Source organism: Thamnophis sirtalis, unplaced genomic scaffold (assembly GCF_051295495.1).
Source record: "Thamnophis sirtalis isolate CommonGarterSnake01/CBP01778 unplaced genomic scaffold, rThaSir2_p1.2 scaffold_5, whole genome shotgun sequence".
NCBI lineage: Eukaryota > Metazoa > Chordata > Lepidosauria > Squamata > Natricidae > Thamnophis > Thamnophis sirtalis.
Window position 1 is genome coordinate 21,094,933 of NW_028261385.1, and position 13,259 is coordinate 21,108,191.

General features: G+C 39.1%; 1 protein-coding gene across 1 annotated transcript in view; it reads right to left on the reverse strand.

Annotated features, from left to right (window-relative positions):
- RANBP3L (RAN binding protein 3 like) overlaps positions 1-13,259 on the reverse strand; it is a 59,785-nt gene that overhangs the window by 2,684 nt on the left and 43,842 nt on the right. The window contains 4 exon segments of the mRNA XM_087715418.1: positions 8,516-8,537; positions 8,539-8,703; positions 11,306-11,448; positions 12,594-12,714. Of these exon segments, the coding sequence (XP_087571544.1) occupies positions 8,516-8,537; positions 8,539-8,703; positions 11,306-11,448; positions 12,594-12,714 (451 nt within the window).

A 13,259-nucleotide genomic window follows, 5' to 3' on the forward strand; every position in this document is an offset into this window, starting at 1 on the left:
TATCTGCCTACCTTCCTATCATCTGTCTAATGCTATTTATCTAAAGCAAGGGTGTCAAACTGGCAGCCCGCAGGCCGGATGTGTCACAGGCAGGCCATGCCCACCCCAGACCATGCCCACTCCATGAAGGGGGAAAATGTGAAACGTCATGTGACGGCAATGTGACACCACGAGTTTGACACCCATGATCTAAAGGCATCGCATTTGTAATTTGTTTTCCGTGCAGTATATTATCAAAATCCACCTAAGAATGCTTTAATCAATTCATCATGTCCTGGTTAAAGGTACCAACCTAGGCAAATAATAGTTAATTATAACTATGAAACAAGGCAACACCATGCTACATTTTTTGGAATCGTTTTGTACTAACAATAGGTAAGATCTCAGTTTAAGCTTCAGACCACATACTAAAAATGTGTTTAATCCAACAGGGAAATAGAGCTTTCTAATTTTGAGTCGCAAGAGGAGAGACCATGCCAGCCAAGGGTGAAACTATGCTTGTTCTCATAATGCTATAAATAATAATTACAGAGAAACAACCACAATCCTTTTCAAGTTCATGGCACAATTGAATATTTATCTTGAGGAAAGTGTGACTTCTGAATACCACTAGCATTAAATGAAGTGAAGGATGATTGTTTATACATTTTTAGGAAAAGTGTTTTGCAACTAAATGCCTGTCTGATTTTTCTGTGGGAACTTCTAGCAATGAAAGAAAAACATATGAACTATTTTCCACATTGCTGTCAAGATGGACATCTCCATATAGTCAAGCATAGTTTACTTTGTTTCAATGAAACCTTTGCTTTTTAATGCAAGTTACTTACAACCCTGTTATTTTATGTTCTGTGAAATAAATAGAATGAAGCATTGGTGAAATTCAATTGTTTTTACTTCCGGTTCTGTGGTCATGGCTTGGTGGGCCTGGTGGCTGGGTGGACATGGCAGGGGAAGGATACTGCAAAATCTCCATTCCCACCCCACTCTGGGGCCAGACAGAGGTGGCATTTGTCAGTTCTCCGAACTATTCAAAATTTCCGCTACCAGTTCTCCGAACTACCCAAAATTTCCACTACCAGTTCTACAGTACCTGTCAGAACCTGCTAGATTTCACCCCTGGAATGAAGTGAACCAAGTCAAAATAAATAAAATGAAGCAGAAGCTATCAGCGGTTCTGCCAAGGCTCCTTCATAAGAGATGGGGCTAACATAATATCAGCAATATCCTGGAGACAAATGAAAGAAGAGTTTAGCCAATAGCCTTCAAGTAATCCACAGATTTTCTACTATTCCATTTTTTTATCTTGATCACCAATTGCAAATGTGGGTGCTTATGTGTGCATGAATACCCATGCACACATACTTATGAAGCCCATCAACTGAAAAGAAGTTGCACCACAGCGTGGAAGATTCCCAAGGGCTGTAAGCTTAGCAATCATTGCCTAGTAACCCTTATCTCTTTTTCCCAAATCTAGGTCAAGGGCCTTTTGCTTGTCAGTGGATTGTTTAACTTGCAAATCAGCGCACAGATTGGATATTGCATTCAACTCGATAAACAGATTTGAGCCTTTTTATAATGTTCCTTTGCAAAGTCACACAGAAGTTTCAGAGGAATGGTTCGGTATGAACACTGATTGAAGTAGACATTGATTAAAGAAAAGAGTAAATTCCCCAATCGGATATCCCCACAGAATCATAGTTGCATTATAGCTCTGATATTTTTCTACAATCGTCTGGGAATAATGCAGGCTTTAGTCCAATGTTTCTGAAGGGCATGAATCTGGGAAAGATCAATATGTCTCTACAGTTTGAAAATCTAAAGCCCAATTCTCCGTGCTTACTGACACAACAGTGCCTGAACAATTATCTTCATGTTTAGGTTGAAATAAATTATGTCACGGTGAATACAACTTACTCCTAAAAATAAGTCCATAGGACATAAACAGGGGTGGGCTCTGGGGGTTCGCACCGGTTTGGGCGATCTTCTAGCTAGGATTCTGCCCCGTTCGGCAAACCCGCAAATTCCACCCCTGGCTGGCCCCTCCCACCTCACCCCTCCTATGAGTCTCCACGCGGCCCATTCATGATGCGGGGTACCTGCAGAGCCTGCACGGAGGCTTGGGAAGGCTTGGAAAACAGGCCTATTGGAGCTTCCGGAAGTCCGGAAACGGGCCTGTTTCCAGCCTCTGGAGGACCTCCGGAGCCTAGGGGAAGCAGTTTTTGCCCTACCAGAGGCTCCAATGAAGTCTCTGGAGGCTGGGGAGAGTGAACATTGCCCCCCCATGGTATAGGAGGTCAACTAGGCCATGCCCACCATAACCATGCCCACCCAACAACGGGGATGCAAACCCGTTGCTGCATTTTTTGAAGCCCACCCCTGGACATAAATATTTAGAAGTGTTCCAAAATCTGCAAATTGCCTCTTGTTTTCCTTTGAAAATGACACTAATAGCAGGTGGAACTGCATGTGGACTTAAATGCTTGAAATTAGATAGTTAAACAACGTAGACCAGAACCCTAGTTTCTGCCCCAAATAATCTCAGAATGGCCTTCTTTTTCAATGCTGCTAAGTGTAATGCCAACTCCAAAAAGTAGCCACCTTGTTCTATTTGATTTCGTAAAACCTCTCAGATTTAAATTCAAGAATATTGGTTCAGAATATCTCAACACACTATTTTTCGGGAGGGGGGGAGAGAAGGAGCAGAAATTTATATTTAGATATATACAAGTGGGACACATTCCAGCCAGCCAACCAGCTTTCCACCAGCATGATTGGACTTCTTTTCAAATGAATGAGTGGGTGCCTATTCCAGTCTATTAGGACTGAAGCCTAAGACCATTACAATGAATAAGACAGTTTAATAAATAAACTCTCATTTATTTAGTAGTTTAATAAATATTGTTTAAAACAATTGGTTATTTGCAAGATGTTCTCCTCCCCAATATGAAAGGATTATGATTTCAGCTAGCCATACCCTTACTGGGATTAGAACCTGTGCTGATTAGAACCTGTGACTGAAGCCATACCTGTGGGTATGGCTAGCTGATGAGAGCTAAATAGCTTGAAATAGATCTATACTAGTCTCCCTTTATTTATTTATCAGCACAAATACAACACAAATGTAACAAAGGCAACAGTAAAAATATTGGGTTTCTGTCTGGATGGTCTCTTGTGACAAGCCGATAGACAGAGAATGGAAGCAGTAAACTTCCTCCCATATTTGGGCATACCAGGGGTTGTGACTCTAAATAAATACATACATACATACATACATACATACATACATACATACATACATACATACATACATACATACATCTATATATATTTCTAGAATGCTGTTAGAAAATTCAAAAAGAGAGGACAAAGGTCTTTATTAAATGAAAGCTTTTTAATTCCTGTTCTTGAGCAGCTCCCAGATCTTTCAATGAGACTGATGCCAAAGAACATTCTAGAAGATTGTCTCCAACCCGATCAGGCCCAAATGAATCAGAAGTGCATGCACAGAGAATGAAAAGGAAGTTAAACTTTAGCATTGGAACACAATTCCTTTTATCTCATTTGTGCAGCATTTCACAAACTAAAACAAACGGACACAAAGTTCAGTTGCATTACACTCGGCACAAAGGGAGGAAAAAATTACAACATGCCAAGATAGTGAAGGTTGTAACACAATGCACACTTATATGGGAGGACATTTGCAGTGACTTCAGCTTTTATAACAGTTGTAAAACGAAGGTGCAAATTAAATACAAATGAGGTAAGATTTGTAGTCATTATTTGGATGAGGATGAGAATGGATATCAAACGTGCAGATGTCATAAAATTGGTGGGATAGCTAATACTCCAGAAGACAGAAATGAAATTGAAAATTTGTGGTAGGTTTGCAAAATGGGTCGTGAACAATAGAAAGAAATTTGACAGACAGAAATCAAATGCACATGTAGAAGGAGGGGTATGTGGATTGGCAACAGTACTTGTTAAAAAAAATATCCTGGAATTGTAGTTGATTATAAGGTGAATTTTGTCAGCAGCATTGTAGCTGCAAACAAGGCAAATGTAGTTAGATTATATCACCATAATGCAGTACTTGATACATTCTATTCTGCTTTGGTCAAATCCTACCTCAAGTTCTGGGTGCCAACATACCAGGGGTGAAATCCAGCAGGTTCTGACAGGTTCTGGAGAACTAGTAATGGAAATTTTGAGTAGTTCAGAAAACCGGCAAATGCCACCTCTGGCTGGCCCCAGAGTGGGGTGGGAATAGAGATTTTGCAGTATCCTTCCCCTGCCATGCCCACCAAGCCACACCCATAGAACCGGTAGTAAAAAAATTAAATTTCACCACTGCAACATACCTTAAAGATTCAAACGTCTGGAACAGTTTCAGAGAAGGACACAGAGAGGGCAGGAAATTTGAGGAAACTGAAGGGAGAGTGACAATCAAATGACATCGTTCTACATGTCCATTTGAGAGTCAGAGAATTAGGAAATGATAGATCATCATCATCTTCCCATCTGGATCATAGTTATATTGATTTTACTCTTGTTGTGGTTATTAGTCACATAGTCTGCCAGGTGTTTAGATGGGATTTGGGTTTCTTAAACACTTATCAAGTTCTTTCCAAGGACTTGGGATAGGCTGTTGTTTGATGGCATTAAACGTATTGTTAGAGGATGTCAGCTCTTTCCAAGTAAAGCTACCATTTTCAATTGACTGCTGGTGATTTCATCAATGCCAATACCAATAGCACTTAGACTTATATACCGCTTTACAGTGCTTTACAGTCCTCTCTAAGTGGTTTACAGAGTCAGCCTATTGCCCCCAAAATCTGGGTCTTCATTTTATTCACCTTGGAAGGATGGAAGGCTGAGATAACCTTGAGCCTGATGAGATTTGAACTGCCAAATTGCAGGAAGCCAGCAGGCAGCTGAAATAGCCAGCAGTACGGTACTCTAACCACTGCACCACTGCAGCTCATGTAATTGTTATTATTAATTAATGCTACTAATAATACTATTATTCTATGCATATCCTTTGGCAGTGCTCTTTTGATGCTCTTCTAATTGTTTAAGCTTTCTGTTTGGGTCCACTAAACCCAGAGTATCAGATCAGGGAAGACACAGTACTAATGTATCTTGTGGCAAAGAAGGAGGAGGTTTAATTGCATTACTCTCTGGAATTGCTCATTCTGCTAGAAAAACTGGGGTCAATATTACAGGGAAATATTTTAACATATGAGTTTTTTCAAGTATTTCCTTCAAGCACCACAACCTAAGTATTTCCTCTGTGTTTCCCTATTCTTTATACACTTAAAAAAGACATTGCACAATCATGATTTAAGCCATGAAATTGCACAATAGATTTAGTGTGGCAGGTTGATTGATGGTCACATTGTCTATAAGACACCTTCGCTGTAAGCACTTGTAATAAGATATTACACCACAGAGAGCTGGATTTTGGAGCAAAGTTTAATTGAAACCACAGTATAAATTCCCCTTATAAGTGTTCTGAATGTTAGGCTTCACCCCATTTGGGAAGGTTCATAAGAAGTTAAGGAACTATAACTAGAAAGGATTTATTGACGATAACAGGAAGCCACAGCCCAATTCCACCAACTACAATGATTCAATAATATATCCAGGGCTGGGCTTCAAAAATTGCAGCAATGGGTTCATTGCCCTGTTGCTGGGTGGGTGTGGCCATGGTGGGTGTGGCCTACCCAGCCTCCTGCACCATGGCGGCGGGGGGGGGTGTTTTTCACCCTCCCCAGGCTCTGGAGGCTTTCTTTGAGCCTCTGGGAGGGAGAAAATTGCTTCCCCTGGGCTCGGAGTGGCCCTCCGGAGGCCGGAAACAGGTCCGTTTCTGGACTTTGGGAACTTCCGGTAGGCCCATTTTTTGCCCTCCCCAGGCTCAGGAGGCTTCCCTCAAGTCTCCAGGAGGGTGAAAACTGTTTCCTCGGGCTCTGGAGGCCTTCTGGAGGCTGGAAACAGGCCCATTTCTGGACTTCCAGTAGGCCTGTTTTCCCCCCTCCCCGAGCCTCCGCGCAGGCCATGCACTTATCTGGCATGATAAACAGGCCACGTGGAGACTCCTGGGAGGGGCGTGGTGGGGTAGGAGGGGCCAGCCAGGGGTGGCATTAGGGGGTTTGCGAAACTGGGCGGAATCCTAGCTAGAGATCGCCCGAACTCCTAGCTAGAGATCGCCCGAACATTTCTGCAAACCCTCAGCAGCCTACATAATAAAATAATAAAAATAAAATAATATTCACCCTTCTTATGTTTTGTTTTCATTTCTGTCTACATGATGGATGACTTGGTACAATAGTCTGGGCTTCCCTCTGTCTTTTGCAGCCATGCAATTTCCTATCATAATCTTTTCTCCTCCATTTTTGTTGAATAGTATCAAGTGAGCAGCCAATTGCTTATATCTCAGCAATTTTGCTATCCATAAGAAACTATTTATAGCAGGCAATACTCAATGCCTAGAACAGATCGATATAACCACAAGTGCATAATGGATTCTAATAGAAATGACCTTTAATTCAGGATAATTAAAAAGTTATTAACCAGATTTTAAAAAAAGCAAATTTTGGAGTATGGTGCATGAAAGCAAAAAGCAGATACTGAAGTTATGGAATCTCTCATAAAAGTCCTGATTTAACAGGGATTAATAATCTAAATATTACTGGTAATGTAATCTAAATTATTTTGCCAAAAGCATTTAAAAAATTTAAAGTAATGTTGTTATACACAACTTAATTATTGAATGACAAGAAATTCCAGGATTTAGCACATATCCAAGTCAGGTTTCTTTTACAAAGGGATCCTTGGAGATGCTATGCCATTTTGTAATATTTATATCTGTTTACAGGTACAGCAGCTGTGCATAGTGGGGGCCAAAAGCCAGGTATTAAAGCAAGTGACTATCATAGGTCCTCATGAATCCAATTTCTAGAGATAGGAGAACACCAACAGATACTTTAAGGCTTAATGAGACTTTTTCATTTGCATGGGTACATGCTCATGTCTAAGCAATACTGAGGGGCTAGCCTAGGTTTTCAAAAGTGGAATTCTTGTGTGAGCTATGGCTCCAGAAAAATATTGTGAAAAAAGTTTAAAGTTCTTTTCTCTGAAAGGAAACTTCCCCTTCATCCTATCTTCTGTTTCTTTAGAGTTCCTCCTAAGAAACTCCTAAGGTCTCTTCTAGCCCTATTACACAATGTTCTATGTTGGTAAGTTGTTCCCAACTGTAGGGGGCAGTGTTCATCTCTGTTTCAAAGCTGAAGAGCCAGCACTATCCAAAGATGTCTCCGTGGTCATGTGGCTGGCATGACTAAACACCGAGGGTGCACAGAACGCTGTTACCTTCCCACCAAAGGTGGTCCCTATTTTTGTACTTGCATTTTCGAACTGCTAGGTTGGCAGAAGCTGGGACAAGAAATGGGAGCTCACTCCGTTACACGGCACTAGGGATTCGAACCGCCGAATTGCCGACCTTTCTGATCGACAAGCTCAGAGTCTTAGTCACTGAGCCACCACATCCCTTTATGTTGGTATGTTCCCACTATGTTCCTAACTGTCCTAGCATGGCTGACTCAAGAATTCTGGGAGTTGGAGTCCACAGGTCGTAAAGTTGCCCTAGTTACCCACTTTCTTACACAACGTGGTTGCCATCCCCTTGCCTTGCTCAGCAACTGGTTGGAGGAAGAGTACTTTCCCGTTTTTCTTCTTATGCATAAGACTCCAAAATGGTTGCAACGACCTAGCTAGCTACTATTGCTTTGCTCCCTTACATTCCCTATGATCTAGCTGGAGGGAACAGATTACAGGGTAGTGGGGGAGCAGCGAGAATGCTCATATAGTTGTGGACAAGTGCTGCAGAAGGTACGAGAGATGAAGTGCTGACCCCTGTGGAAAACCCTGGAGTTTGGAAGGGTAAACCCTTAACTGTTTCTGGAGGTGGAGAAAGAGTCAGAAGAACCTCTCTCAAAACTATAGTGAGATTATTTGCAAATTACCGTGCTGAATGTTCATATCAAAATAACACAAGTGTTTGCCTATCAGCTTGGAGATACCAGAGCAAACCTGTCCAACTGGTTTGCTCAATGTTAAGAAGTTCCTATTCTGTCCAGTTACTAAATCTGGAACATTAATTCCCTTCCCACCTGTCTTTTTCTTGTGGTAAACCTGTATGTATGTGTGTGTGTATGTTTATCTGTCTCTCTATAGGTATGTATATATGCAGACAATCACAAAACAATCCCTTTTCCAATTTTACTCTGCCTCATGTTTTAGATGTGTGAGTTTTTAACCTTTGAAACATGCACTTTCTCCTCCTTAAACGTTATATTATCCAACCAGATTTGCAAACTTTGCAGCAGCAGAAATATTTTCCCCAATTCTTCCTGCATTGAACTTGGCCCGCTCTATTATGGGAAAGTAAATATTGAATTATAATTTGCATGAACCAGAGTTTATGTCAACGTCATGAAAGCTTTTTTTTTTTTTTTACCTGATCTATTGTTGCTCCCTGGAATTTTTTTTTTCATTCTCTTCATCATCGCTGTCACAAGATATTGGCTGAACATCTAGCTTGTATTCCACTTGATTTACACCACATTCCTGCTTTGTAAAGTTTCTTTGAGCAACAAGACGGTGATGGATAGCTGCATAGAGGGATTCAATGTCCTTTGTGCTGGCCTATGTGATAGATAGACAGAAAGCATGGATCCATGAGGTGTTGTATTCCAGAGCAGCAATGAAAAGGTGAACAAGCAGTGGTGGGATTCAGCCAGTTCGCACCTATTCGGGAGAACCGGTTGTTAACTTTCTAAGCCATTTGGAGAACCGGTTGTTGGAAGAAATCTCCTTTTGTTTTTTTTCCACTTTACAGGGCTGATCCCTGTAAAGGAAGGCAGGAAGGAAACATTCTGGTGTTGTTTCTAGCCTAATCTTTATTGCCCTGCTTTATTGCACTGCCTCCAGTTAACCCTTATTACATTGTAACAGTTGATGCGAAGCGCCCATTGATGTGAATGACATTGAGTTGGCCACACCCACCCAGTCACATGACCACCGAGCCATGCCTACCTAACTGGTCATTAGGACAAAGAACCGGTCGTTAAATTATTTGAATCCCACCACTGTCAGAACAAGCAACAAGAAAATAAAAAAAAAGTTAAGAACCATCTAACAAGAAGAGAAAGTGACAGTGATTCAGAGATTTTTAAGCAGAAAATGTGTAATGCTTTACAAGTTCAAAGGGAAATGTATGTTCAATACCATAATTTTCACAGAGAAATATGCCATAAAATTGAGACATACACATGTCCATCAGCTGTCCTTGACTTTGACCTGTCAAACAAAGTATCTATTTTATGCTATTTGCTCCATTTTACTTTATTTTTAACACCTGTACTCAAAAACCAGCTTTTTCGGGATGACTTAGAGCAGTGTTTCTTAAAACCTTTTTCTCTCAAGATTCCTTCCCACTTTAAAAATTATAGAGGAGACCTCCCCCAAAAGACCTTTAGTTTGTATGGATGACTATTAAAAATTAAAATTGATGCATTTCCTGCTACTACTCTTCCTCACAACTGTTTGATGGGATTCTAATATTGTGCTCCTTTTCAACAGAGGCTGGCAAACAAATTTGATTTTGCAGGCCCTTGGAGGGAATACTTTTTGAGAAAAACTGACTTAGAGCAACACAGTAGAACATCCTTAGGTATGTTAACCAGTTCTTAGCCCAACCAATTATTTTAAAGAAAAGGGTCTGTTATTTATTTATGTATTTTGTATACTAATTACCACTATTCAGGTTTTCCACAAACCGGTTTTATGATATAGAAATTGAGCAACAAGTAAAACATCTAAAAATATCACTGGGTATGTACGAATATGTAGAATTTGATTGGCATAAAAATATAGGAATGTTGAACAAAATAATAATGGAAGATTAGACTTTAATAAAAACACGTATATATAACTTGTCAAATATAGGTATGATGAATATTTTATTTGTGTTAAAATGTGATTAGAAAGGTGATTTTTTTAAAAAAAATATAATAGTGGCACAATTAAAAATTAGAAAGGGGATAAACACTGGAAGATTATAATTTAATATAAATCTGTGTATTGTTATCAGAACTATATAAGTCTGTTAAACGCAACAAATGTGATTATTAATATTTTATTTGTAGTAAAAGGAGTGATATTTAGAATATGGAGATTGGCATAAAATAATATACTGAAATATCGAACAATCAAAGAATGAAAGATTATAATTCAACAAAATATGTGTATTATTACTAATGTTTTATAAGATTATCAACGGTATTAAATATGAAGAATATTGTTATATTTGTACTACAATATAAGATATTTCAGTCCACACTGTTAACACAACAATATGTTTGTAGAAAAATAAAAAATAAAAAACAAAATAAAAATGTCATTGAAGTTTTATATGTATTCTTATTTATGTGTCCTAGTGCTTCTTAAGTGAAGGCATTAGTAACTCCTTGCAAGTACTTCACTGCCCCCCCCAAAAAGGAAGGTTAGGAACCTTCATGGTATTGGACCTGGGTACTTGAGAGACCGCCTGCTGCCAATTACCTCCACTAGACCGATTAGATCCCACAGATTAGGCCTCCTCCAAATCCCATCCGCCGGCCAGTGTCGACTGGCGACTACCCGGAGGAGAGCCTTCTCTGTGGCTGCTCTGACCCTCTGGAACGAACTCCCCATGGAGATTCGCACCCTCACCACCCTCCAGGCCTTCCGCAAAGCCTTCAAAACCTGGTTGTTCCGACAGGCCTGGGGCTAAAGAGTTGTTGCCCCCGTCTCGAATGGTATGACTGTTGTGAGTTTTAAATTATATATTGTTATGTTGTTGTTTTTAAATCTTTTGTCTGTATCCCCCTCCCCGGTTCGAGTTGTGAGCCGCCCTGAGTCCCCTTCGGGGGAAAAGGGCAGCATATAAATTTAATAAACTGAACTGAAACTGAAACTGAAACTTCTTGGAATAGTGTGCAAAGGAATGCTACAGAATATTGATAAATACCAGGAAATATCTTCTGGTTCAATTAATAGTTTTTTAAAAAAATTCCTTGAAAATCAAAGTGTAAATCAATTAAAATGGAAAACTTAAATTTCTTATCCTTTTCTAGGATCACACAATGTAGCATTATCATCACCATCACCTATCCAATGAATATCTCAGATCTTTTTGAACTGGGTATTTTCCAACACATTCAGGTTTTATCCCAGAGTCTAGGAATCACACGATTCTTATTCTTACTTGTATTAGGAAAACTTTGACGGATCCATCCTCTAGATCTGTTGCTGTGATGCACACACTCTTCCGGTTTGCTCTTTCTATCACCATCTGACTCCACAACCTGGTGTTAAGAATAAGCCTCATGCTTCCTTGATTTCGCATGACTGCAAGCACAAGAAACAATTTTTAAAAAGTAGGCAAGGAAATTGAAATACACCAGATTTTCCTAGCAATTTTGGGAATTTCCATTACTTATTCTCATGACATTGAAGGGCTTCCGTTTTTTCCAAAGAGAGAAAAATAGGATTTTTTGTATGAATCTGGATTTAGCAGCCTCCAAAGTAGTTGCAGAAACTACTCTTTCTTATGTACAGAGTATATGTACATAACTGCATTGACCAGTCACAGCAGCATAGCAATAGCAATTGCACTTATGTGCTGCTTCATAATGCTTTACAACACTCTCTAAGTCTAAGTGCTTTACAGTTATTTGTCAAGTTGAAAGGAGGGCAAATGAACCTATTGATTGGCTCATTTCCCCTCCTTTTTCTTGATTTGGCCAGTGATGCTCTACAAACTTGGCAAACCATTTTAATTATAGAATAAACCTGCAAAATATAACAATCCAGATCCAAGCCAAATGGGTTTAACTATGGGGAGAAGGATTAAGAGATGAAAAACTAATAATAATAGAACAACAGAACAGAATAACAGAATTGGAAGGGACTTTGGAAGTCTTCTAGTCCAACCCTCTGCTTAAGCAGGAAACCCTATATACCATTTTCGACAAATGGTTGTCCAATTTCTTGTTAAAAACCTCTCTAGGAAGGGTTCTCTAATCCTCAGCTTAGGACTTCCAAAAGGCTACTGTTTGATGTGGACAATCTTGACTTTTTAGTCTTTGTACTCTTCTTCAGAACTATGGTTTTAATCCTATACAAATGGAGTAATTAAAACTCGTGTGATTAATTGTCAAATCTTTTTCATGTGAAAGCCCTGCTAAAATGTTTAAATAAAGATTAAAATATTTAATCTTTTGGTGATACGTTTTTGCAAATGGATTGCAAGTGGATTGTATGTGCATATCCTTTTAATAAATGAGTTTATCTGTACATGAGAGACCACCAGGGAATACCAAAGTATAAGCTAGACTGAGACATCAAAGCAAATCCTAAAGAAAGAATTATATAGTTGTGTCCCTATGATTCCTAGGAATCAAGAAGACCTTACATTACACTTGATTTTAGCCAAAAGGCTGAGAAGCGATAGACCTTACATTTATATACAGAACTGCAAAATTAATTTTTACCCAGTCTTGACTGAAGCATTTCATGCTGATTGCTGGAGGTATCATTGAGTCTCAAACAACCACTCCCCCTTTCAGTCCAGCATAACAGGGCTTTATTAAATAAAAAAAGCCTGCAGTTGATCTAAGACAGAAGAAATGATCATCATTATCATTATTTCTATGACAGAAAATGTTTCATAACAATGGTCAAATGGCTTCTAAGCTATTTCTATAGTTGTTATCAATTACAAGAATAAAAATGACAACTAAATGATCTTAACTGAATACTGTACATTAATTACTTAGACAAAGAAGGGAAAACAGAATTTCTTATCAAAAATTGAAATAAATAATCTCTTCTTAGAGGAAAATGATTATTAGCGAACTTGCAAAATTCTTATCTCCCTTTTCTTATGACAATACTAGAAAAATCCTACTGCAAAGTAATTTTCATCTTTTCAAAAAGGATTTCTTTTCTAAGAATGTGTTTACTTAGCAAGCATGACTAATTATCCTAATCCAGTGTGTGAAAAAGCAAATTTCACTATACAGATCCCTAGCTGAATGATAAATTATATCCAGATCGAAGCTCATATGCAGATTCAGCTAAGGGCTTTTGCATGTAACCAGAATCTGTCTAGTAAAAATCAGTGACTGTCTTTCTACTGTCAAAAGATTGAGGGGGCA